This window comes from Callithrix jacchus, chromosome 5 (genome assembly GCF_049354715.1).
Source record: "Callithrix jacchus isolate 240 chromosome 5, calJac240_pri, whole genome shotgun sequence".
NCBI classification, from domain to species: Eukaryota; Metazoa; Chordata; class Mammalia; order Primates; family Cebidae; genus Callithrix; species Callithrix jacchus.
The window spans coordinates 149,446,804-149,474,317 of record NC_133506.1 but is presented as its reverse complement, the minus strand read 5'-3'; the positions used below and the strand labels follow the sequence as shown (position 1 = coordinate 149,474,317).

General features: G+C 38.5%; 1 protein-coding gene across 4 annotated transcripts in view; it reads left to right on the top strand.

Annotated features, from left to right (window-relative positions):
• Positions 1–27,514, top strand: part of KATNAL1 (katanin catalytic subunit A1 like 1) — a 105,883-nt gene that overhangs the window by 47,416 nt on the left and 30,953 nt on the right. For all 4 annotated transcript variants that reach the window (XM_002748944.6, XM_008998082.6, XM_078375236.1 and 1 more), the window contains exons 4-6: positions 16–184; positions 21,420–21,547; positions 21,933–22,038. In XM_002748944.6, the coding sequence (XP_002748990.1) occupies positions 16–184; positions 21,420–21,547; positions 21,933–22,038 (403 nt within the window). The remainder of the gene's footprint in view (positions 1–15; positions 185–21,419; positions 21,548–21,932; positions 22,039–27,514) is intronic.

Genomic DNA, 27,514 nt, shown 5'->3' with positions numbered 1-27,514 from the left:
TTTTTTTTTTGTCAGAGCTCCACCTCAGATCAGGCGTGCCAATCGAGAAGTAAGACCTCTGAGGAAAGAAATGGCAGGAGTAGGAGCCCGGGGACCTGTAGGCCGAGCACATCCTATATCAAAGAGTGAAAAACCTTCTACAAGTAGGGACAAGGATTATAGAGCAAGAGGGAGAGATGACAAGGCAAGACACTGTCTTTCTGTAGTTCACTTGCTTGAAGCCCATGACTCTTGGTGGATGTTATGATTTTTGTTGGCTTTTCAGGATACCCTGGTTTTGATGTGGAAGAGCTAGAAAAAGATTTCATTCAAAACCTAAGTAGTCTTTGTATTTTGAAGGCCATGTTGCAGTGCAAATTACCTCAGAGAAGTAATAAATATATATATATATATTTATATATATATATATATACACACACACATACGTGTATAAAAATATTTAGTGAAATGGATCCATTATAAGAAAAAAATAAGGCTTTACAACTTTTTTGAAAAATATTTTAATAAGTATTCTGAGTAGAAATGAGCAATAAATGAAAACAGTTATGGGGAAAGACTTACAAGAAAGTAGATATATATGTTCATAGAATAAGATGAGGACATGAATTACTACGCTAAAAATAACTACCTTTGATTTATCTGTAGATTATAGTAGAACAAGATTTTTTTTTTTTCCTTGAGAAAATTTGCCTTGCTTAGGGTTCATTATGCAATTTACTTATTTAGGAAATTGATTGGTGAATAAACATAGTGCTCGGTAGAAATTGTATACTTCCCTTAAAATGGACTTAGGACAGTGGGTCGAAGATTTTCTTACTAAGGAGGTAGCCAGGATGATCTGATGTGCCTCTTATTCCTTTATTTTATTAAAAAGACAAAAATTTTTAAGTGATAGTGTTTCCCGTTTCCATTGTGATGTCATAAATAAATGATAATGTAATTGGATTGTCACAAAGAAGTTTTATTTTAGTAGTTAGAGGTTCAGGATCTGTCATCACATTGAGTCCATGATGTGTATAATAAAGATATATCTAATAACATGTAGTTATCCTTCAAAACTATATTTGACTATTTTTATTACATGTAATTTTGATCTGTAGATAAGGACTCTAGACCAACTTCCTAGGTCTTATATCCATAATACATAGACCATGGTACAATAAAATTGATGTTTTCTGAGTATTTCTATTCATGATATCTTCAAAGACTTTTACCTCCCTGCCTCAATATTACACTGAAAATGAATTATATTTTTTTAATGTTTGTAATTTGTGGGAGAGCTTTTATGCCACAAAACTGCAAGTGATTCTGTTTCAGATCCTTTTCGGGACTGCTGAAGGGTAGTAATAAATATATTAACTTTTCGAATTTGTTCTCTCCCATTATGAAAAGCCACATAAGTGGATACTTGAAATTCTGTATCTTAAATATCATTTTTTCTTCTTTTCTTCATTTTTATGCAGCTAATGTTGGTTTGTGTTATAGAGAATAAAGTAGGGGCTGAAATCCAACCCCAACTTTGCTAGTAGCTTTTAGATAAACCTTTAGAACAGGGTGAGGAACTTTCTGTCTTGAGTTTACATAAGAGAGGAACCATGGTCATGGTTTACTGGATGCTGCTTTGCTAGGCACTATTCAAAGTGATTAAATTGTGATTCATAAAACAGTCCCGGGAAGTAGGTGTCTTAATATCCCCACTTTACAGAAGAAGAAACTGTGGTACAGAGAGCTAAAACTTGCCAAGGTCTTACAGTAAGACATGGAGACTGGAAGAATGGAATTTGTGAAGTCATACATCTTTTTCTTGTTTACCTTAAGATTTTTCGTATTATATAGTATCCCTACCTTCTGAGCTAGATGAAAAGTCTGGTTTGGATTTACCAAAAGAAATCCAGAACAATTAAATGTGAGTTTTTAAATGTGACTCTTAAGCAAAGAACAAAATAAGCAGCATTTTTTGAATGTCAATTACATTTTTTCTGGAATTTATAAATTATCTTTCATTTATAAGGTTTCCAATGATTTTCTAAATCTTAGTTATTTTTTATTATTTTTATTGTACTTTAGGTTCTGGGGTACATGTGCAGATCATGTAGCAATGTGGTTTGCTGCCTCCATCCCCCTGTCACCTATATGTGGCATATCTCCCCATGTTATCCCTCCCCAACCTTCCTACCCCCTGCTGTCCCTCCCCTCATCCCCCTCAATACCCCAGTGTGTGATGCTCCCCTCCCTGTGTCCATGTGTTCCTGTTGTTCAGCACTCGCCTATCAGTGAGAACATGTGGTATTTGATTTTCTGTTCTTGTGTCAGTTTGCTGAGAATGTTGCTTACAGATTCATCCATGTTCCTACAAAGGACACAAACTCATCATTTTTTATGGCTGCATAGAATTCCATGGTATATGTGTGCCACATTTTCTTTGTCCAGTCTATCATTGATGGGCATTTGGGTTGGTTCCATGTCTTTGCTATTGTAAACAGTGCTGCAGTGAACATACGTGTACATGTGTCTTTATAATAGAATGATGTATAATCCTTTGGATATATGCCCAGTAATGGGATTGCTGGGTCAAATGGAATTTCCGTTTCTAGGTCCTTGAGCTTCACTGTCTTCCACAGTTGTTGAACTAATTTACACTCCTGCCAACAGTGTAAAAGTGTTCCTATTTCTCCATATCCCCTCCAGCATCTCTTGTCTCCAGATTTTTTAATGATCGCCATTCTAACTGGCTGAGATGGTATCTCAATGTGGTTTTGATTTGCATTTCTCTAATGACCAGTGATGATGAGCATTTTTTCTTATTTGTTGACCTCAAATATGTCTTCTTTAGAAAAGTGTCTATTCATGTCCTTCGCCCACTTTTGAATGGGTTTGTTTGTTTTTTTCTTTTAAATCTGTTTTAGTTCTTTGTAGATTCTGGATATTAGCCCTTTGTCAGATGGATAGTTGTAAAAATTTTTTCCCATTCTGTTGGTTGGTTGTTCACTCTAATGATTATTTCTTTTGCTGTACAGAAACCCTGGAGTTTAATTAGATCCCATTTGTCTATTTTGGCTTTTGTTGCCAATGCTTTTGGTGTTTTAGTCATGGAGTCCTTGCCCATGGCAATGTCCTGAACGGTTTTGCCTAGGTTTTCTGCTAGGGTTTTTATGGTGTTCGGTCTTATGTTTAAGTCTTTACTCCATCTGGGGTTAATTTTAGTGTAAGGTGTCAGGAAGGGGTCCAGTTTCTGTGTTCTGCACATGGCTAGCCAGTTATCCCAACACTATTTATTAAACAGGGAATCCTTTCCCTATTGCTCGTTTTTGTCAGGTTTGTCAAAGATCAGGTGGTTTTAGATGTGTGGCATTGCCTCTGAGGCCTCTGTTCTATTCCATTGGTCTATATCTGTTTTGGTACCAGTACCATGCTGTTTTGATTACTGTAGCCTTGTAGTATAATTTGAAGTCAGGTAGCATGATGCCTCCAGCTTTGTTCTTTTTGCTTATGATTGTCTTGGCTATGCAGGCTCTCTTTTGGTTACATATGAAGTTTAAGGTAGTTTTTTTCAGTTTTGTAAAGAGAGTCATAGGTACCTTGATAGGGATAGCATTGAATCTATACGTTACTTTGGGCAGGATGGCCATTTTCACAATATTAATTCTTCCTAAACATGAGTATGGAATATTTTTCTTCTGTTTGTGTCCTCTCTTATTTCCTTGAGCAGTGGTTCGCAGTTCTTGAAGAGGTCCTTTACATCCTTTGTTATATTCCTAGATATTTTATTCTCTTTGTAGCAATTGTGAATGGTAGTTTGCTCTTGATTTGGTTCTCTTTTAGTCTGTTATTGGTGTATAGGAATGCTTGTGATTTCTGCACATTGATTTTGTATCCTGAGACTTTGCTGAAGTTGCTTATCAGTTTCAGGAGATTTTGGGCTGAGATGATGGGGTTTTCTAAAATATACAATCATATCATCTGCAAATAGAGACAATTCGACTTCCTCTTTTCTTAATTGAATGCCCTTAATTCCTTTTTCTTGCCCAATTGCTCTGGCTAGAACTTCTAATACTATATTGAATAGGAATGGTGAGAGAGGGCATCCTTCTTTCTGTATTGTTTGGAATAGTTTCAGAAGGAGTGGTACCAGCTTCTCTTTATATGTCTGGTAGAATTCAGCTGTGAACCCATCTGGACCTGGGCTTTTTTTTGTTGATAGGCTATTAATTGCTGCCTCAACTTCAGCCGTTGTTATTTGTCTATTCAGGGTTTCGACTTCTTCCTGGTTTAGCCTTGGGAGGGTGCGAGTGTCCAGGAATTTATCCTTTTCTTCCAGGTTTACTGGTTTATGTGCATAGAGTTGTTTGTAGTAATCTGTGATGGTAGTTCGTATTTCTCTGGAATCTGTGGTGATTTCCCCTTTATTGTTTTTTCCCCCATCTATTTGATTCCTCTCTTTTCTTTTTTATTAATCTGGCTAGCAATCTATTTTGTTGATCTTTTCAAAAAACCAGCTCCTGGATTTATTGATTTTTTTGAAGGTTTTTTTTTTTTTTTGTCTCTAACTCCTTCAGTTCTGCTCTGATCTTAGTTATTTCTTGTCTTCTGCTAGCTTTTGAGTTTTTTGACCTTACTTCTCTAGCTCTTTCAATTTTGATGATAGGGTGTTGATTTTTAGATCTTTCCTTCCTTCTCATGTGGGCATTTATTGCCATAAACTTCCCTCTAGACACTGCTTTAAATGTGTCCCAGAGATTCTGGTACATTATGTATTCATTCTCGTTGGTATTGAAGAACATGTTTATATCTGCCTTCATTTCATTGTTTGTCCAGTCAACATTCAAGAGCCAGTTGTTCGGTTTCCATGAAGTTGTGCAGTTCTGAGTTAGTTTCTTAATCCTGAGTTCTAATTTGATTGCACTGTGGTCTGAGAGACTGTTTGTTATGATTTCCATTCTTTTGCATTTGCTGAGGAGTGGTTTACTTCCAATTATGTGGTCAATTTTAGAGTAGGTGTGATGTGGTGCTGAGAAGAATGTATATTCTGTGGATTTGGGATGGAGAGTTCTGTAGATGTCTATTAGGTTTGCTTGGTCCAGATCTGAGTTCAAGTCCTGGATATCCTTGTTAATTTTCTGTCTTGTTGATCTGGCTAATATTGACAGTGGAGTGTTAAAGTCTCCCACTATTATTGTGTGGGAGTCTAAGTCTCTTTGTAGGTCATTAAGAACTTGCTTTATGTATCTGGGTGCTCCTGTGTTGAGTGCATATATATTTAGGATCGTTAGCTCTTCTTGTTACATTGATCCTTTTACCATTATGTAATGTCCTTCTTTGTCTCTTTTGATCTTTGTTGGTTTAAAGTCTATTTTATCAGAGACTAGGATTGCAACTCCTGATTTATTTTGCTCTCGATTTTCTGGTAAATCTTTTTCCATCCCTTTATTTTGAGCCTCTGTGTGTCACTGCATGTGAGATGGGTTTCCTGAATACAGCAAACTGATGGATCTTGACTTTTTATCCAATTTGCCAGTCTGTGTCTTTTGAGTGGGGCTTTTAGCACATTTACATTTAAGGTTAATATTGCTGTGTGTGAATTTGATCCTGCCATTTTGATACTAGCTGGTTGTTTTGCCCATTAGTTGACACAGTTTCTTCATTTTGTCATGGTCTTTACCATTTGGTACATTTTTGGAGTGGCTGGTACTGGTTGTTCCTTTCTATATTTAGTGCTTCTTTCAGGAGCTCTTGTAAGGCAGGCCTGGTGGTGACAGAATTGCTTGTTCGTAAAGGATTTTATTTCTCCTTCGCTTATGAAGATTAGTTTGGCTGGATATGAAGTTCTAGGTTGAAAGCTCTTTCCTTTAAGGATGTTGAATATCGTCCCCCACTCTCTTCTGGCTTGTAGGGTTTCTACCGAGAGATCCGCTGTGAGTCTGATGGGCTTCCCTTTGTGGGTAACCCGACGTTTCTCTCTGGCAGCCCTTGGCATTTTTTCCTTCATTTCAACCCTGGTGAATCTGACAATTATGTGCCTTAGGGTCGCTCTTCTTAAGGAATATCTTTGTGGTGTTCTCTTGGGTGTTACCCAAGTCCCTGGACTTGAATATTGGCCTGCCTTGCTAGATTAGGGAAGTTCTCCTGGATAGTATCCTGAAGAGTGTTTTCCAGCTTGGATTCATTCTCTTCATCAGATTCAGGTACACCTATCAAACGTAGATTGGGTCTTTTCATATAATCCCATATTTCTTGGAGGCTTTGTTCATTTCTTTTCACTCTTTTTTCTCTAATTTTGCCTTCTTTTTTGATTTCATTGAGTTATCTTCAATCTCTGATATCCTTTCTTCTTCTTGGTTGATTCAGCTATTGAAACTTCTGTATGCTTCACGAAGTTCTCTTGTGTTTTTCAGTGCCATCAAGTTATTTATATTCTTCTCTAAGCTGTTTATTCTCATTAGCATTTCATCTAACCTTTTTTCAAGGTTCTTAGTTTCTTTGCATTGGGTTAGAACATGTTCTTTTAGCTCAGAGAAGTTTGTTATTACCCTCTTTCTGAAGCCTGTTTCTGTCAGTTTATCAAACTCATTCTCCATCCAGCTTTGTTCCCTTGCTGGTGAGGAATTGTGATCTCTTGGAGGAGGAGAGGTGTTCTGGTTTTTGGTGTTTTCATCCTTTTTGCACTGGTTTCTTCCCATCTTTGTTGATTTATCTATCTGTGGTCTGTGTAGTTGGTGACTTTCAGGTGGGGTCTCTGAGTGGATGTCCTTTTTGTTGATGTTGAAGTTATTTCTTTCTGTTTTTTAGTTTTCCTTCTAACAGTCTGGCCCCTCTGCTGTAGGACTGCTGGAAGTCCACTCCAGACTCTGCTTGCCGGGGTAACCTGCGGCAGCTGCAGAACAGTTAGGGTTACTGCCGGTTTCTTCTTCTGTTACCTTTGTCCCAGAAGGATCCCCACTGATGTCAGCCTGAGCTCTCCTTTATGAGGTGTCTCTTTGGACAGTAGGGGTCAGGGAGCTGCTTGAGGAGACAGTCTGTCCCTTATAGAAGCTCAAGTGCTGAGCTGGAAGCTCTCTTGCTCTGTTCAGAGCTGCTGGGCAGGTACGTTTATGTCTGCCACAGTGGAACTCATAACCGCCTTTTTTCCCAGGTGCTCTGTCCTGGGAAGGTAGGGCTTTATTTATAAATTCCTGATGTGCTGCTGCCTTTTTACAGAGATGCCCTACCCAGCAAGGAGATAGTCTGGTCACAGTCTGCCAGCAGAGTCATTACTGAGCTGCTGTGGGCTTTGCCCAGCTGCTCTGTGTACTTCCTTGAGGTTTTGTTTACAAAGGTACAGTTAGAACTGCCTTGGTAAAGGTGGTCTGCCTCAGTAATGATGGTCTGCCTCAGTAATGGAGGACTGCCTTGGTAATGGTGGACTGCCTCAGTAATGGCAGACTGCCTCAGTAAAAGGTAGATTACCTTGGTAACGGCAGACTGCCTCTGTAGTGGCGGACCGCCTTGGTAATGAGTGATGCCCTTCCCCCCACTGAGCTGAACCATCCTGGGTCCAGCTGTGCTTGCTGCAAAACTCTCAATCCAGAATGTTTCAGATTGCTGGTCTTTGTAGGGGTGGGCCCCACTGAGCCAGATCTCTTGGCTCCCTGTTTCAGCCCCCCCCTTTTTTTTCAGTTGAATGGGTGGCTCTGTATCCCAGAAGTTCTGCGCACCTGTTGAAATGGCTGCCCGGATTTGTGTGAGTTTTTGTGTGGAGACCCACAGCACTGACTGAAACAGCCATGCTGGAAACTCATGGTGCTTTTCACAGGAATCTCCTGGTCTGTGGGTAGTAAAAACTCATTTGGAAATGCAGTGATCACTCACCCTCTGTGTTCCTCTTGCTGGAAACTGCACTCCAGAGCTGTTCCTATTCGGCCATCTTGGATCTCAATCTTAGTAATTCTTCCGTTGACATTTAAGTATTCAGAATGTCACTAGAAAGTAAGCCTTTTATGTAAGAAGAGAAAATAACTCCACAGATATTTGGAGATAAAATATATTTTCTGAGTGCACTTTGGAAAAGGGAACTACAATTTTTAAAAACAAACTCATGGAAACTTTATTAGCCTTTGAAAAGTATATTTGATTCAGTTATGGCTTTCCTAACTGTGCACATATTCATTAGGATACTGAAGTTTATAAAACTCATTGAAGGCTGTGATGGGATTTGAGGCAGCTTAGGTGAAACTAATAGATATCTACTTCTGCTAAAAGCTGATGTGAAAATGAGTGTTGGGGCTGGGGGCAGTGGCTCATGCTATAATCCCAGCGCTTTGGGAGGCTAAGGCAGGTGAATCACTTGAGCCCAGGAGTTCAAGACCAGCCTGGGCAACATAGTGAAACCCCGTCTCTACTAAAAACACAAAAATTAGTTGGGCGTGGTGGCAAGTAATCCCAGCTACTTGGGAGGCTCAGGTATGAGAATTGCTTGAACCTGAGAGGCAGAGATTGCAGTGAGCTGAGATCATGCCACTGCAGTTTAGCCTGGGCAACAGAGCGAGACTCGATCTCAAAAAAAAGGAAAAAAGGAAAATTAGTGTTTTGTTTGGAAGCACCCTCAGAAGAGGTATGGGAGTCCCCAGTGTTTGCTGTATTTGTTTTCCTTAAGATCAGTTTTGTATGTTGCAATCAGCTTTAAAATTGAAGCGGAATAGAATAGAAAATTCAGAGTTTATTGACCATAAGTACAGTATTATTTTGGTAAAAATTTATTTATAAAAATATATAGAAATTAATTCATATAGGCATATATGTTTATGTACACCAGCTTATGATCCAGAATGCATTTTTACTTTGTACCTGTTTCAGAAATTTGAAAGCTTCTGCAGCACTCTATGTACTTAACTTTATAGATATGAAAAAAAAAAGTGAGGATAAGAGAAGTTAGACATATCTTGCTTAAGGTCCCTGGTGTATTTTGGATTTTTTTTTTTTTTTTTTTTTTTTTTTTGAGACAGAGTTTTACTCTTGTTACCCAGGCTGGAGTGTAATGGCGTGATCTCGGCTCACCGCAACCTCCTCCTCCTGGGTTCAGGCAATTCTCCTGCCTCAGCCTCCTGAGTAGCTGGGATTACAGGCACGCGCCACCATGCCCAGCTAATTTTTTTGTATTTTTAGTAGAGACGGGGTTTCACCATGTTGACCAGGATGGTCTCGATCTCTTGACCTCGTGATCCACCCGCCTCGGCCTCCCAAAGTGCTGGGATTACAGGTGTGAGCCACCGCGCCCAGCCCTGGATTTTTAATTTGGTGTTGGGAACTGTATAATGGAACAACTAATAATAGCAGTAGTAGCAAATGTTAGTCTTCCTTGAGCACACTTATCCTATTTAAAGCTTTCTACCAAAAAAGCCTTCTTTGAAGCTTTTTACATTTATTGGTTTATTTGATCCTTGCATAATCCTGTGAGCTCAACATTATTGTTGTTATTATTATTATTATTATTTTTGAGACGGAATTTTGCTCTTGTTACCCAGGCTAGAGTGCAATGGCGCCATCTCGGCTCACCGCAACCTCCGCCTCCTGGGTTCAGGCAATTCTCCTGCCTCAGCCTCCTGAGTAGCTGGGATTACAGGCATGCGCCACCATGCCCAGCTGATTTTTTGTATTTTTAGTAGAGATGGGGTTTCACCATGTTGACCAGGATGGTCTCGATCTCTTGACCTCGTGATCCACCCACCTCGGCCTCCCAAAGTGCTGGGATTACAGGTGTGAGCCACCGCGCCCGGCGAGCTCAGCATTATTTTTCCTGTTTCTTTTGTAAAGTAATTGAGACACTGAAGTCTTAACTGTAAATAGATGGTGAACTAGGATTTGTACCTTGTCTAATTGAAATACCTGAGTTTTTTTTTGTTTTTGAGACGGAGTTTCGCTCTTGTTACCCAGGCTGGAGTGCAATGGCGCGATCTCGGCTCACCGCAACCTCCGCCCCCTGGGTTCAGGCAATTCTCCTGCCTCACCCTCCTGAGTAGCTGGGATTATAGGCACGCGCCACCGTGCCCAGCTAATTTTTTGTAAATTTTAGTAGAGATGGGGTTTCACCATGTTGACCAGGATGGTCTCAATTTGTTGACCTCGTGATCCACCCGCCTGGGCCTCCCAAAGTGCTGGGATTACAGGCTTGAGCCACCACGCCCGGCCAATACCTGAGTTTTTAATCATTGTGCTATATAGCCTCTTATTTGCAAATGCTTGCTATCATCTTCTAAGGGTACCAATTTATTTTCTGAGAGTGATTATGTCTTTTAAGTTACTCACAGGCTTCAGGTTAGGTCCAAGCTTAAAATGCTGTTTTTCAGTAAGTAACAGTCACTTTGCATAGTGATCTGTTGTTGAGGCTTTATCATATCCCCCCGCCGAGGTCCACAGGATCATCTATAAGGCTAGTTAGCACTCTGTTTATTGAGCACATCTTTATTAAGTGTACATTTTATGTCAGTAAAACTTCTAGGTGTAGAAACACAAACATTAATGAAACGTAGCTCCTGGCCTGAGTAACTTTTAAGCTATATTATTTTATTTCAATGCATCTGGTCTCTTCTTCGTACTATAATAAAGTGACTTAGTCTGGATAATTTAGAGGTAATAGAAATTTATTTCTCATAATTTTGGAGGCTGTGAAGTCTAAGATCAAGCCACTAACAGATTTGATATCTGCTGAGGGTCTGTTCCTTCTAGGTTGCACCTTCTTATGTGTCGTCACAGGATGGAAGGGTCTAACAGGCTCCCTTGGGCATCTTTTTTTTTTTTTTTTTTTTGAGATAGAGTCTTGCTCTGTCGCCAGGCACCAGGCTGGAGTGCTGTGGCGTGATCTCGGCTCACTGCAACCTCTGCCTCCCGGGTTCAAGCAATTTTCTTGCCTCAGCCTCCCGAGTAGCTGGGACTATAGGCACGTGCCACCATGCCCAGCTAATTTTTGTATTTTTTTTTTTTAGTAGAGACAGGGTTTCACCATGTTGGCCAGGTGGGTATCTTTTATTAGCGCACCAATTCTGGTCATGAGGGCAGAAACCTCATTGACCTAATCACCTTCCAAAAACCCTGCCTCCTAATAACCATCATATTGGGGCTTAGATATCAACATGAATTTTGGAAGGACACAAACATTCAGACCATAGCACCTGGGAAAATTGGATTTATTATTATTTTGCTATTTAAACTGAGAGTCAAATAGAAATATACATAGAAGTAACAAAAGGATTTTTTAAATTTAAGAAGTATAATCTAAAAGTAAAAAAATATCAGGGAGTAGAAGAAATTGTTGTTTTATAACCTTAATTTATAAAATTCTGATTTTCAAATGTTGTTAGCATTATAGTTTTATGGTTAATTAACTCAGTAAAATGAGCACAACTTCCATTAAGATCTCATGATTAAAGCTATACATACTTTTAAATTAAATTTTATTTATTCATTTATTTATTTTATATATATTTTATTGTGCTTTAGGTTCTGAGGTAAATGAGCAGAACATGCAGGATTGTTGCATAGGTACATACATGGCAATGTGGTTTGCTGCCTCCATTCCCCTGTCACCTATATCTGGCATTTCTCCCCAGGTTATCCCTCCTCAACCTCCCTACCCTCCCTGTCCCTCCTCTATTCCCCCCCAACAAATCCCAATAGAATTCAGATTAAGTTAGGGTAAATTATATTCTCCGAATTCATTTTAAAGTTGTTAAGGGACTTTATTTCATTGAATTATACATAACAAGTGGCCATTTATCATGAGAAGGCTTTCCTTCTCATGATAAATGGCCACTTGTTATGTCTAGGGATACCTGATATGGAGAGATGTTGCAAACTGGATTGATGTATTCTTCTGAGAGCTATTGATAGATTATACAAATGAACAGTGACTTCATAAAAAACCTTTTTATTGAAGAAAAGTGCACAAATTATAAGGGTACTTTTTTGATGAATAATGATAATCTAGCCAGTGGTTTATGTTAATAACTACTTCTATGAAAAAAGATGTGTGTGTGTATACACACATATACACATTCACACACAAGCTCATTATAAATCTCATATAAAAGTATATAAAAGATGATTATATAATTTACAAATAATCAAATACCCAGTACTTTTTATTGTAAATTTCACAGAGCCAGTGGACTCTCACAGAATGCTCCACTGATTTTTGTTAAGCTTCTATCCGTGGCCAACCTGTGGTTGCATATTATGGAGTAAAGTAGTGTTGGCATGAATGTTGGTTGATAACTTGTTTTCATGAAAGAATAAGATGATAGTGAAACAATAAAAACATATGCTAGTGCTTCACTCATCAGTGACTTGAGCAGTTTTCAAATACTGAAAAAATAATCTGATTATTTGTGCTATTTACAATGTAACAACAGCAAAAATTACTTGCTTTTAAGTTTAGTCTACATTATTAATATTTTCCCTATTTTGTGTAAATCTAGGCATTCAAGAAAACAATAAATCAAGCCCTGATTTATAGCATTTGCTAGTTCTATGATATAAATACTACCTGTATGATAGATTTCAACATCATGTCACTGAACTCATAGTTGAGATGAGTTTGGGTAGCAGCGCATATGGTGTTTCCACCATAGAGATACAATAAACTATGGAACCTCAAGAGAATGTTCATTGGCTTGTTTTGTATCATCAATAACTTGTTTTTAAGAAATATCTTGTTCTGTCCTTTGAATCTTAAGTTACTACACGAATTTTGTCTCTGATGGTAGCTAATTTATAGTGCTGTTTTTTTTTTCTTATTGTATTAAATTATGGGAAAGTAGTTTTTACATCTAAATAACTATTTGACCAAACTTGTGATTTAGAATTCTAAACCCATTTGTGGAAATTTGTGCTTTTCTGGTTTTTTTACTGACCTGCTGTTGATTTTCTTTTCCTATGCAAATGTCAGCTTAGTCTTTGACTGAGGTCTTAGGTCATGGAAGAGTTGCATTCAAATATTTTAACCTCTTGTTTAAAAGACTAATACACATATTTTTCTCAAACTGAACAGTCTTACTGTATTTCAGCCTTGCCAAGTGAGAATGCTTTAGCTTTTTGATTTTAGAATTTGTTTATCTTTATTGAGCTATCTTAAGTTTCCCAGTTTCCGGGCTATCTTAATAGGAGTGCATGAGCTCTTACTTAATGTGGTATTTGGTATTTCTTATATAGTAAGATTAAATGTGGGATCTGAATAGCTGTATATGTTTTTTCTTATCCTCTCTCAGACTCTACCACTCATTTTAGCCATTCTGTATACTACAGAAAGTGTAAAATAAAACATGAGAGAACACATTGTCCCTGGCTTGTTGGCAGCAGAACAGCCAGAGAGTTCCAGATTTCCTTTTTTTTTTTCTTTTTTTGAGACAGAGTCTCACTCTGTAGCTCAGGCTGGAGTATGGTGGTGCGATTTCAGCTCACTGCAACCTCTGCCTCCCAGGTTCAAGCAATTCTCTGCCTCAGCCTCCTGAGTAGCTGGGATTTCAGGCACCCACCATCACACCCGGGTAATTTTTGTATTTTTGTTTCTTTTCTTTCTTTCTTTTTTTTTTTTTTTTTTTTTAATAAAGATGGGGTTTCACCATATTGGTCAGGCTGGTCTTGAACTCCCGACCTCAGGTGATCTGCCCACCTTGGCCTCCAAAGTCCTTGGATTACAGGTGTGAGCCACCACACCCGGCCAATTTTTGTATTTTTAATAGAGACGGGGTTTCACCATCTTGGTCAGGCTGGTCTTGAACTCTTGATTTCATAATCCACCTGCCTCAACCTCCCAAAGTTCTGGGGTTACAGGTGTGAGCCACCGCACCTGGCTGAGAGTTCCTCTTAAACATAGGTCAGATTATGTCTTTTCTTGTGCTCAAAACTTTCAGTGGTTTCCTATCTTAGATTTCTTCTTTGACCTCGTCTTCTTTCTCCCTTCATCTCATTTCTTTTTATTGGTTTCCTTGTTTCTCAGACTTGTCAACTACATGCTGACTGTGATGCATTTGAACTTGCTGTTCTGTCTCTGTTTTACTATATATTTTACTTATTAATATATTGTGCCTTCTAACTTGAATATATGCCTGATGAGGGCAGGGGTTTCTGTTTGCTTCATTGCAATATCCCCAGTGCCTAGAATGGTGCTTGGCACATAGTAAGTACTGGCAAATATTGTTGATAGATATGCAGAATGCTATGGATTCGTAATTTCAGTCTAAATGTATTAACACTCAAATGCAGGGCATGATACTGAAATTAGTAAGCAGTGTTTGCATTTGTTAACTTATTTTACTTTGAAAAATAATAAAGTCTTAGAGTGGGATGCACTTTAGAAACCTTTTCTAACTTTTCCTGTGTTGCTTCTCACACTGGGGTGAGAGTAGCCCAGGAGTGTGCAGCAGTATGCCAGAGCACAAAGTAGTTGAAAGCACTGATTCTGGAGCTGGATTTTCTAGGATCTAGCTGCATGTCCTTGGGCAATTTACTTACCATCTCTGTCCTTTGTTTTCTCATCTATGAGATGGAAATAATAAGAGTACCTACCTCATAGGACTTTTAGGATCAATAAGAGAGTCAGTAAATATTAAGTGCTTAGAACAGTACGGGGCACATTGAGTAGGTCATATATGAGTTTTAGTTATCAATGTAACATGAAAGTGGGGGACTAACACAGATAAGAAATAGAATATAAAATTACTTTTATATATATGTATGTTTTATTGCATTTTAGGTTCTGGGGTACAGGTAAAGAACATGCAGGATTGTTGCATAGGTTCATACATGGCAATGTGGTTTGCTGCCTCCATCCCACTGTCACCTATATCTGACATTTCTCCCCATGTTATCCCTCTACAACTGTCTACCCACTACTGTCCCTCCCCTAGTCTCCCCCTGCAGACCTCAGTGTGTGATGCTCTCCTCCCTGTGCCATTTGTTCTCATTGTTCAACATCCACCTCTCAGTGAGAACACATGGTGTTCGATTTTCTGTTCTTGTGTCAGTTTGCTGAGAATGATGGTTTCCAGGTTCATCCATGTCCCTTCAAAGGATACAAACTCATCATTTTTCATGGCTGCATAGTATTCCATGGTGTATATGTGCCACATTTTTTCTATCCAGTCTATCATTGATGGGCATTTGGGTTGGTTCCAAGTCTGCTATTGTAAACAGTGCTGCCGTGAACATACGTGTGCATGTGTCCTTATATAACAGAACGATTTATAATCCTTTGGATATATACCCAGTAATGGGATTGCTGAGTCAAATGGAATTTCTATTCTAGGTCCTTGAGGAATCGCCACACTGTCTTCTACAATGGTTGAACTAATTTACACTCCCACCAACAGTGTAAAAGTGTTCCTATTTCTCCACATCCTCTCCAGCATCTGTTGTCTCCAGATTTTTTAATGATTGCCATTCTAACTGGCATAAGATGGTATCTCAGTGTAGTTTTGATTTGTATTTCTAATGACCAGTGATAATGAGCATTTTTTCATATGTTTGTTGGCCTCATATATGTCTTCTTTTGAAAAGTGACTGTTCATATCCTTTGCCCACTTTTGAATGGGGTTTTTTTTTCCTTGTAAGTCTGTTTTAGTTCTTTGTAGATTTTGGAATAAGTCCTTTGTCAAATGGGTAGGTTGAAAAAATTTTTTCCCATTCTGTTGGTTGCTGGTTCACTCTAATGATTGTTTCTTTTGCTGTACAGAAGCTCTGGAGTTTAATTAGATCCCATTTGTCTATTTTGGCTTTTGTTGCGAATGCTTTTGATGTTTTAGTCATGAAGTCCTTGCCTATGCCTATGTCCTGAATGGTTTTGCCTAGGTTTTCTGCTAGGGTTTTTATGGTGTTCAGTCTTACGTTTAAGTCTTTAATCCATCTGGAGTTAATTTCAGCATAAGGTGTCAGGAAGGGGTCCAGTTTCTGCTTTCTGCACATGGCTAGCCAGTTTTCCCAACACCATTTATTAAACAGAGAATCCTTTCCCCATTGCTTGTTTTTGTCAGGTTTGCCAAAGATCAGATGGTTTTAGAAGTGTGGCGTTGCCTCTGAGGCCTCTGTTCTGTTCCATTGGTTTATATCTCTGTTTTGGTGCCAGTACCATGCTGTTTTGATTACTGTAGCCTTGTAGTATAGTTTGAAGTCAGGTAGCGTGATGCCTCCAGCTTTGTTCTTTTTGCTTAGAAGTGACTTGGCTATGTGGGCCCTCTTTTGATTCCATATGAAGTTTAATGTGTTTTTTCCAATTCTGTGAAGAAGGTCATTGGTAGCTTGATGGGGATAACGTTGAATCTATAAATTACTTTGGGCAGTAAGGCCATTTTCACGATATTGATTCTTTCTGTCCATGACCATGGAATGTTTTTCCATTTGTTTGTGTCCTCTCTTATTTCCTTGAGCAGTGGTGTGTAGTTCTCCTTGAAGAGGTCCTTCACATTCCTTTTAAGTTGTATTCCTAGGTATTTTATTCTCTTTGTAGCATTTGTGAATGGGAGTCCACTCATGATTTGGCTGTTTGTCTATTATTGGTGTATAGGAATGCTTGTGAGTTTTGCACATTGATTTTATATCCTGAGACTTTGCTGAAGTTACTTATCAGCTTCAGGAGATCTTGGGCCGAGACGATGGGGATTTCTAAATATACAGTCGTATCATCTGCGAACAGAGACAATTTGACTTCCTCTCTTCTTCTTTATTTCTTTCTCTTGCCTGATTGCTCTGGCCAGAACTTCCAATATCATATTGAATAGGAGTGGTGAGAGAGGGCATCCTTGTCTTATGCTGGTATTCAAAGGGAATGCTTTCAGCTTTTGCCCATTCAATGTGATATTGGCTGTGGGTTTGTCATAAATAGCTAGTCAATGCCTAGTTTATTGAGAGTTTTTAGCATGAAGGGGTGTTGAATTTTATCGAAGGCCTTTTCTGCATCTGTTGAGATAACCATGTCATTTTGGTCATTGGTTCTGTTTGTGTGTTGGATTATGTTTATTGCTTTGCGTATGTTGAACCAGGCTTGCATCCCAGGGATGAAGCTGACTTGATCATGGGATAAGCTTTTTGATGTGCTGCTGGATTTGGTTTGCCAGTATTTTGCTAAGGATTTTGCATGGGTGTTCATCAGGGATATTGGCCTGAAATTTTCTTTTTTTGTTGTGTTTCTGCCAGGTTTTGGTAGCAAGATGATGCTGGTTTCATAGTTAGGAAAGGGTTCCTCATTTTCTACTGTTTGGAATAGTTTCAGAAGAAATGATACCAGCTCCTCTTTGTACTTCTGGTAGAATTTGGCTGTGAATCTGTCTGGTCCTGGGCATTTTTTGGTTGGTTGGGTATTAATTACTGCCTCAATTTCAGAACTTGTTATTGGTCTCTTAAGGGATTCAACTTCTTCCTGCTTTAGTCTTGGGAGGGTGTATGTTTCCAGGAATTTATCCATTTCTTCTAGATTTTCTAGTTCATTTGCGTAGACATGTTTATAGTATTTTCTGATGTTAGCTTGTATTTCTGTGGGATCAGTGGTGCTATCCTCTTTATCATTTTTTATTGTGTCAATTTTATTCTTCTCTCTTTTCTTCTTTATTAGTCTGACTAGCAGTCTATTTTGTTAATCTTTTCAAAAAAATCCAGCTCCCAGATTCATTGCTTTTTTTTTTTTTTTTGAAGGGTTTGCTGGAGAGGATATGGAGAAATAGGAACACTTTTACATTGTTGGTGGGAGTGTAATTAGTTCAACCATTGTGGAAGATGTGGCGATTCCTCAAGGATCTAGAACAAGAAATACCTTTTGACCCAGCAATCCCATTACTGGGTATATACCCCCAAAATTATAAATCATTCTACTGTGAAGACGCATGCACATGTATGTTTATTGAAGCACTGTTCACAGTAGCAAAGACTTGGAACCAACCCAAATGACTATCAGTGATAGACTGGATAAAGAAAATGTGGCACATATACACCATGGAATACTATGCAGCCGTAAAAAACAATGAGTTCATGTCCTTTGCAGGGACATGGATGAAGCTGGAAACCATCATTCTCAACAAACTCACACAGGAACAGAAAACCAAACCCCTTATATTCTCACTTATAAGTGGGAGCTGAACAATGCAAACACACGGACACAGGGAGGGAAGCATCACACACCAGGGCCTGTTGTGGGGTGAGGGACTACAGAAGGGATAGCATCAGGAGAAATACCTAATGTAGATGACGGGTTGATAGGTACAGCAAACCAGTATGGCACATGTATACCTATGTAACAAACTTGCACGTTGTGCACATATATCTTAGAACTTAAAGTATCATTTTAGAAAAGAGAGAAAAATGAGATTTCCAGTAAATTTTATACTTCCTTTGGGCCATTGAAATCAGGCAACAGATGAATAAATTAGGCAAGTGAGAGTCAGTGGCTTTACAGGAAAAAGGTCAGCTATAATTCAGCTTAGACATCCCTGTGCTATGACCCCAGTGATTTTTATTACTAATTAGTCAGTAATTCCCGAAGTGTGGTAGCTTACTACCCAATGAGTTGATTCCTCTGTTGGACAGAATCCATTGTTAGACGATTCTTTCTTTTGTTGATCTGAAGTCTGTTTCTTTTGTAACTGGCCTTGGCTCTTTTTTTCATTGGCGAGGGGTGCCTAATACATAATAGGCCTGTTGGTTGTATTGCTCCATTAGGATTTGCTTCTTCAGCTTAAAGCTTAGTTTCCTTGGTCTTACTCCATATAACATGGGTTTTGAATCCTTTACAGCTTGATTGTCCTTCCCTGGGGGTATTTCATTTATCAGTATTTCTCTTAAAATGCAAGACCCAGAGCTAGTAACTGACCATGTTTCACTTAATCTGCCAGTGGAAAGGTTGCATAGTAAAATGTAAAAAACACTTGCATTTTAGGGTAGTATGTCATTAATTAACACTGTAATTAATATTTGGTTAGTCACTTTGAGCCTAATTTTACTCAAATAGAAGATTAGCCAACACTAATAAAAGGTTAGTAACAAAGCTTTCTTGATATGGTAAATTTTGAGAAAAAAAGTATATCAACATTCATGCTAAAAATCAAATTCTTGCTAATGTTGACCTTAGTCAACTAATATGAAAATCTAAGGAAATAATTCTAAGATCATTTCATTGACATTACACTTAGTATTATTTATGTACTCTTAATAATATCTTGGGGGAGGTTAGCTTTATTGCCTTCAACTAACAGTTTCTTTTAGGTATTGCATATAATCTAGCTGTTTATATTTGATGTCTATTTTCTAATTTAAGTATTTGTTATGAAGAATAACTGTCACCCATTTTACTGATTTCCTGGTATAACCAAATTAATTTTAGTTTTCTTAAGTTTTTTTCCTTTTCTTTTTTCTTTCTTTTTTTTTTGAAACAGAGTCTCACTCTGTTGCCAGGCTAGAGTGCAGTGGCACAATCTCGGCTCACTGCAACCTCTGCCTCCCTGGTTCAAGCTATTCTCCTGCCTCAGCCTCCCTAGTAGCTGGGACTATACGTGTGCGCCACCACACCAAGCTGATTTTTTCATTTTTAGTAGAGATGGGGTTTCACCATGTTGGCCAGTTGGTCTCCATCTCTTGACCTTGTGATCTTCCTGCCTTGGCTTCCCAAAGTGCTGGGATTACAGGTGTGAGCCACTGCACCTGGCCCTAAGTCTGTTTTATATAACCTCACCATTTTGATTTGAAAACGTTCCCAGAATCTTTTTTGTAGTCCTCGATCTGTATTCAAGTTTCATGTGTACCACTGAGAAACTTTCGGTTCTCGGGCAGATCATTTAACTGGCCTCTACACACATTTCTTCTTCTGCACAGTGAGAGGCTTTTACTTCTTTAATTCTCCTCCTCTCCCCATCCTCTATAGCAGCCAGAAGAAATCCAAACTCACCTCTGCCCATATCTTCAACCTCTGCCTTCTGCAGTATACCTTTTATCTGTACAGGCTACTCAGGTTTTTTTCACAGCATTTCACAGTTTATGTGTGTTTTTGCTTTATTTACTTGTTTCCCCCACTAGACTAGATGCTTGATGAAGGCAGATAATGTATTTTCATTCACTGCTGTAAAACCTAATGCAGAAGAACATGTGTTGCACATAGAAGATGCGCAAATACTGTTCTTGCAATCCTGTGGTACTCCTGTTACTTTCAGATAGGCATGCAGCTTTTTCTTTCTCCTGGTGTAGTGTTTACTAAATTCTTTCCAGCTACTTGGACATTCATATTAAAATGATATTTTAATTTTAACTTGGTCGGTATAAATTACAATGCCATATGAAGGCTCTAGCCCCAGATATGTCAGTTTCTGGTATATTCTTTAGTTGATGTATTTCTAGGATAGTTTTTAAGTGATTACAAAATGTTCCTAGTGATTGGTTTGACTATGACTTGGTAGTCTTGGCCTGTCTGTACTATAAAGTGTGACTCTAGCCTAAGCTTAAGTTTGTCGATGTTATGTTTGTTGTGTAGGTGCCAGAAGTTTACTCCTTTAGTATGTCAGTATTGATATCTGTCATCTGGAAAGCAAGAATCTTCCTGAAATTTACTAATAAATTTAATACTACTGCCTAGAAATAACAAATGGTTCATTTTTTTGGGGGGGGTGAAGTACCGGAATACTGTTTGGTCACTTACCTAGTGGCTTAAAGGAACTAGAGCATCTGTCCGAGGGAGCCGTTTAGTTTCCTCCCAGCACTTATGATTGAGCCTTTTGACTATTTCAGAAGTGGGATCGGAGAAGTTTGTCTTTGTTCTCTTATCTCTTTTCAGGTTGAAGTTTAGGAGATTAACTCATTTTGCCCATTTTCCCATTTCATTTTTACTCGAGGCAGTAACTGGGGCTAAAGCTCTGGGGAGGCACTTGGCTGTGCTTGCTGAAGTGTTTCCAGTGGCTGGACTGTCTCTGGCAAATAAGTGCATTTCGTTTAAAGCTCTTCAAAGCTGTGTAAATCTTGGCAGAACCCCATAGAAACCATAGTATATAATTCCTTTTAAAACGACTGTATTATTAAATGAAGAATTTGGGGTAAAACATATTGCTTTAATGGTCTTAATAATACTGTTTAAAAGGTCCTTCTACATTAATATTCAAAATATTTTTGGTAGTGATGGAAATCCTGTGCATCTACCAGTTCAAAGGTAGACTTTCCCAATCTTTTGGGATCTAGCAAGGTTCGTTTTAGTCTTACCTGCAACTGTCCCTGCAAGAATGTGGATTTGAAGTTTTTAATAAAGTTAACCAGTTTGTGTATTTCTGATAAATAGAGGAGAATGGCATTTGAGTAATCAGAAAATACTACCTTAAAATAATAAAAATTATTTAGAAAATGATGGCATTATAATGCTTTCAAAGCTTAATGATGTTAATTAAAATTATACAGTTACTGACTAGTACTTTTTTTATACCTATCCCCAGGGAAGGAAGAATATGCAAGATGGTGCAAATGATGGTGAAATTCCAAAATTTGATGGTGCTGGTTATGATAAGGATCTGGTGGAAGCCCTTGAGAGAGACATTGTATCCAGGAACCCTAGCATTCATTGGTTAGAGTCTTTCAAATTATTGAACTAAAGTAGAGGAGAAAATAAGTTATAGGTTGAGCTGGTGTGAGTTTTCTCTTGTTATTCATTAATCTCATTATGACCACATCTATAATATGAGAGTATAGATTGGCGGGAGAGTTTCTGTCGAACATAACCAAGGACATTTTACATGTTAATTTAAAGTCGATGTAACTGATGAAAGTTGTTAATTGAATGACATGTCCTTATTAATAACTAACTTTTCACTGATCTTTTTATGCAGTAAGAATTAGAATATTAATATGTGAATAATTTCATAAATTAAAAAAAAATTTAAAGAATTAGTTTTGACCATAAATCAAAGGTCCCTGAATAAACCTTATGAAACTTTGCTGTTCTTTCGAAGGGATGACATAGCAGATCTGGAAGAAGCTAAGAAGCTGCTAAGGGAAGCTGTCGTTCTTCCAATGTGGATGCCTGACTTCTTCAAAGGGATTAGAAGGCCATGGAAGGTCAGAATTTATTAAATTGGTTTTGGTGTAAGAATTTGCTTGTATCAGAATGAAAGGCAGCATTGCTGTAGTTTTTAATGTATTTAATGCATTTTGAAAAGGTTGGGAGAAGTTTATGTACACCCCGAACACCCGGATTTGAATTTGTAGTGTGATGTGCTGCATCTGCATGGCAGGAGAGATGGGCTTGCAGTGTTGAAACTATATAGCCTTTAGGTAAAGTCACTTTCCTCAGGGGTGCTGAGCTAGAGATTAGTTTTAAGAATTTTCTAGATGTATGTTTTTGTAGATAAAAAGTTAAGCAGATTAAGCAGAAATAATACATAGTTTTTTAGAAGAAAGGTTTGGTCAAAGAGTTATTTTTCAAAAGTTGGAATATTTCTCACTGATGGTTAATTATTTTCATTTGTTTTACTTGTCACTGACTTGAAGCTCATTGTTAACTCTTTTATAGACTACATTTTGTATACTTTTGAGGTTTCACAAATTTTTTTTCTAAAAAGAGGCATTTAGCTGTGTTTTAAAGAACAATTTCTTATGTCATTACAAAATATGATCTGACTTTATCAATTTATTTAGTCCTTGCTGTGCTTTTGTAGTGTTTATTGGCAAACTGGATTAAGAAAATAAACGTAAAGATATATTTCCAAAGAGTCTTATTCCTGACCTAATGCATCTTTTTCTTTAACAGTAGAATAAAATTCTTGAATAGAACTTTTACATTTTTTAAAAGGTTATGTTTGAATTTTATAGGGATTTGTGAGAATATTTACTAGAATGGGACAATAAATGTATTTTATTTATTTTTTGAGATTGAGTCTCACTCTGTTGTCTAGGCTGTTAGGCAATGGCACGATCTCAGCTCACTGCAGCCTCCGCCTCCTGGGTTCAAGTGATTCTCATGCCTCAACATCCTGAGTAGCTGGAATTACAGGTGTGTACCACCACACCAGCTAATTTTTGTATTTTTGGTAGAGGCTGCATTTTGTCATGTTAGCCAGGCTGATCTTGAACTCCTGGCCTCAAGTGATCCGTTCATCTTGGCTTCCCCAAGTGCTGGGATTACAGGTGTGAGCCTGATAAATATATTTTAAAGAATACTTGAAAATAAGGAGGCCTCAGAAATTTTTCACATTTATAAAATTTGTCTCAAAACTTAAATTCCAGAATTTCAGAACTGGAATGAGTCTTTGAGATCATCTTAAATCCCCACTATGTCACCGACTAGAAAATTGGAGTCCAAATAGGTTGCGACAACCATAATAGACCTTTAGAAAATTTAAAATTCAATGTGTCTCAGCTTCTTATGTTAATATGTGCCTTCCCTCAGCAGCACACTTCCTTCTGCATGGTGTGATACTATTCCTTTATCCATCAGGCACTTGTTTAGCCCTTTTATTTTGTTTTTCAAGACATAGTCCTGAGCTGTGAGACATCCCAAATAGAGAGTTGGGCACTTACAGGTAGCTTTCAGTGTTAGTCAGTAGCAGAGCCTAATGGGTGGTACAGTCCACATGTGCTTGGAGAGCGAACACGACATGATTAGAGAGGGTTTTATGCTGAGGATGTGGGATTCAAGTGGCAATTTGTAGGGTTGTGAGGATTTCACTGTGTTGGAGGAGACATTTTGCAGTTGTAGGAACTTGAGTAGGGGATGAATGACGTGAGCAGTAGAATATAGTGAGAAAGTGTACATGTATTTGGGAAATAGATGCATTGAAGTTTTGTAAGGAAAGCAGCATTGGTAAGGGGCACAGATCCTGGATCCAGACTGGGTGCATACGAATTCTAGCCCTTTCCACTTACTGGATCTGTGATCTTGAGCAAGTTACAAAACTTCTGCGTTCCTCAGTTTTCTTATCTATAAAATGGGAATAATGTTATCTCATGGGATATAGTGAGGTTAAAATGAGTTAATGAGACAGCATCTGAACTTAAAACTTATAAAGAAGAAGCTCAGATCCTGGATCCAGACTGGGTGCATCTTGTAAGTGTTGAAAAAATAACTTAGTGGAAGATTCAAATGGGAAGGAAGGTTGAGGCCAGATTGTATTTCCCAGGAACTTGGTCCTTTTTCTATAGGCATTTGGGAGACCTCTTTGAGCAGGTAGGTAGCATAGTTTAAACTCGTGAGTTGGGGAAAACAGTCTGGTTGCAATGAGCACAGAAAGACGGGAGGCAGAGAGCATGTTCAGAAGTGATTGGCAGTAGTTAAGGCTTAAAATTCTAAGAACTTGAATTGGGATGGTGATTAGGAATGGAAGGACAGATGCTAGTGATATTTAATGAAGGAAGTTGGTAACCTTTTGAGTGTAACATGTATGTCAAGATGAAGGCAGGGCAAAGAAAATTGGGTTTTGCCTATAGCAAAATAGTGATGATAACGTAAATGTGGAGCTCAGGAAGGTGAAAGACACTGGTTTATTCTTCTTGATGAAAGTTCAGCAGGAGCAGGGGGTGCATCTGGGGAAAGAGATAAGGAATTACTTTTGAGTGTGAAATTTTGGTACAATATTCATGTAGAAATGCACCAGGTTAGAAATACAGGGATGAAGCTTATGAGAGCGGTAGAAGATGGAGATAGTAAACGCTTTTTCAAAAATACATCTCTGGGACAAACATTTCTCTAATAGAATAGTAGTGAGCTTCTTCTTTATAAGTTTTAAGTTCAGAAAATCATACTCAGAAAATGAGGAAATGCCCAAGGAATAGACTACTGTACTTTCAGTGGCTGAAATATATCCTTGAATCAGTCTTACATTGAGACTCTATTTATCTATCCTTTTATCATCCAGGCTATCTTAGCACTTCTCAGACTGTACCATAATTTAGCTATATTTTCTAATAGATTAAAAGTCTCTTGAGGATTTATGTGTGATTCCTGACAGAGTCAACTTTTTTTCCTCAGGGCCTAGTACTTAGTAAGCATTGGATAAATTTACACTGGGTAAATACGCATTTATTGAGTATTTACCTTGTGTTAAGTGATAGGCTAAGTGCAGAGAATACCAACATGAGTGAATAACAGCCCCCAAGAAGCTCATGATCTTTGGGTGAATAGCATATATTTAATGGACACCATGTGTTAAGTGCAGTATTTGTTGAGGACAGTGTGACTAGTGTCTGATAGAGTAATGAACATGTTGCTATGGTAGGAGAGAGGAAGAGGGACTTATGTCTGCTATGGAGAATAATAACAGGAATAGCCTCCCAGAGCAGGTGATTCTGAGCTGAGACTTGAAAGATGAATAGAAGTTCAGCAGGCGGATATGATGAAGAAAGGCTTTAAGGCAGAATGGATGTCATGTACAAACACATGAAAAGTATAAGAGAACATAGTATATGTGAGGAATCTTCTGTAGTTCAGTGTGGCTGGAAGTATAGAGTGTTTATATGGGACATAGTAACAAAAGGCACTGCTAGAATGGTCGATGTGACCTACTTCTCACAAAGAGCCCTGCATGCCATGCTAAAGATGTCAGTGAGCCCTTGAAGAGTTTTTAGCAGGAGGGTGATTTGCAAGTGTAGGAAGATCTCTTTTCTGTAGCAGTATGGAGGATAGGTTGGGGATGGGCATAGATGGATATGGAAAAGAAATCTGATCAGGAGGCAGTTGAAATAATCTAGCCAAACAGTGAGGACAAGTGCCTGCACAAAGGCATTGGCTTTTTGGCTAGTGAAAAATGAATGAATTTGTGAGGGATGTTTAGAAGGTATAAGTGACTGACTATTTACAGGGATGTGGGAGAGAGACAAGTTATATGACTCCCAGATTCCAGGCTTGAATGGAAGGCATATGCAGTGACTTCTGACATCACCTATCCAGAGCTGGGCCAGACTTCACAAGGTTGAGAGCTCGGTTTTCTGCAAGACCACCCTCACTTCAGACACTAGCTGCAAACTTGGGGGTCCCCAGGTCACTCTTATGACCAACTGGCTACAAAGTCAAGGGTTCCCACTACCCTCTCAGGTTTGATTATTCTCTAGAATGACTCCTTACAGAAGAAAAGGAAGCCTTACAGTTGAGCCCGGGACAGCATAGGCGTGGACATTGTGGGTCCCCTTACACGTGGCTTTTCTTCTGCCTCTGCCACCCCGGAGGCAACAAGACAACCCTCCTTTCCTCCTCCTCCTTAGCCTATCCAAGGTGAAGAGGTGATACACTTCCACTTAATGAATAATAAATATATGTTCTCATAATTTTCTTAATAACGTTTTCTTTTTTCTAGCTTACTTTATGGTAAGAATACAATATACAATACATATACAAATACATGTTTATCTACAATTTTTATTACCAATAAGGCTTCAAATCAACAATAGGATATTCATTGTTATGTTTTTGGGGAATCAGAAATTATATGCAGATTTTTGACCGTGTTGGGGATTGGTGCCCCAACCCCTGAGTTGTGCAGGGAGCAGCCATACTCATGGTAACAGTGTTACTATAGCCAAAGTATATAAATCGGAACCAGCCAAGAGGGGAAACTTACAGGGCGAGGTCTGGAAGGATACTGAAAGTGATGCTTTTGGCCTCTCTTCCTGGAGTCAGGTTGCTTTATTCTCCTGGATGTGTGACAATATGCAGATTATTGCAGCACATGGACACGTGACAGTACTGCTATATGGATGTGGTTTGGATATTTGTTTCACCAAATCTTATGTTGAAATTTGATTCTTGGTGTGTGGTGTTGGGAAGTGGTGCCTAATGGGAGGAGTTTGGGCATGGGGTAGATCTCTCATGAATGGCTTGCTGCCGACCTCGTGATAATGAGCAAGTTCTCACTCTGTTAGTTCTCATGAGAACTGGCTGTTTCCCCTCTCTCTTGCTTCTGCTCTTGCCGTATGAGTTCTGCATGCTGGCTCCCTTTCACCTTTCTCCATATGTGGAAGAAGCATGAGGCCATCACTAGAAGCTGAAGGGTGCAGGCACCATGCTTCCTGTATAGCCTGCAGAACTGTGAGCCAAATAAACTTTTTTTTCTTTAAAAGTACCTAGCCTCAGGTATTTCTTTATAGCAACACAAATGAACTAACAGAAATACACAGAGTATTGCCAATTAGGGAAGCTCACGTAATCAATTGAATCGTTGCCCATGGTTCTTAATCTCTCCATTTTGTGTATATACCACATTTTCTTATTCCATTCAGCCATTGTTGGGCACTTAGGTTGATTTCATATTTTGCCTATTGTGACTAGTGTTGTAATAAACACAGGAGTGCAGATACCTCTTCAATATATTGATTTCCTTTTTTTTTTTTTTTTGATATATACCCAGTAGTAGAAATGCTGAATCATATGATAGACCTGGTTTTCATTTTCTGAGGAACTTCTGTATAGTTTTCCACGGTGGCTGCCACCAACCGTATAGGAGCATTCCCCTTTCTCCATATCCTCACCATCATCCGTTATTGCCTATGTTTTTGATGAAAGCCATTTTAATTGGAGTGAGATGACACCTCATTTTGATTTTGA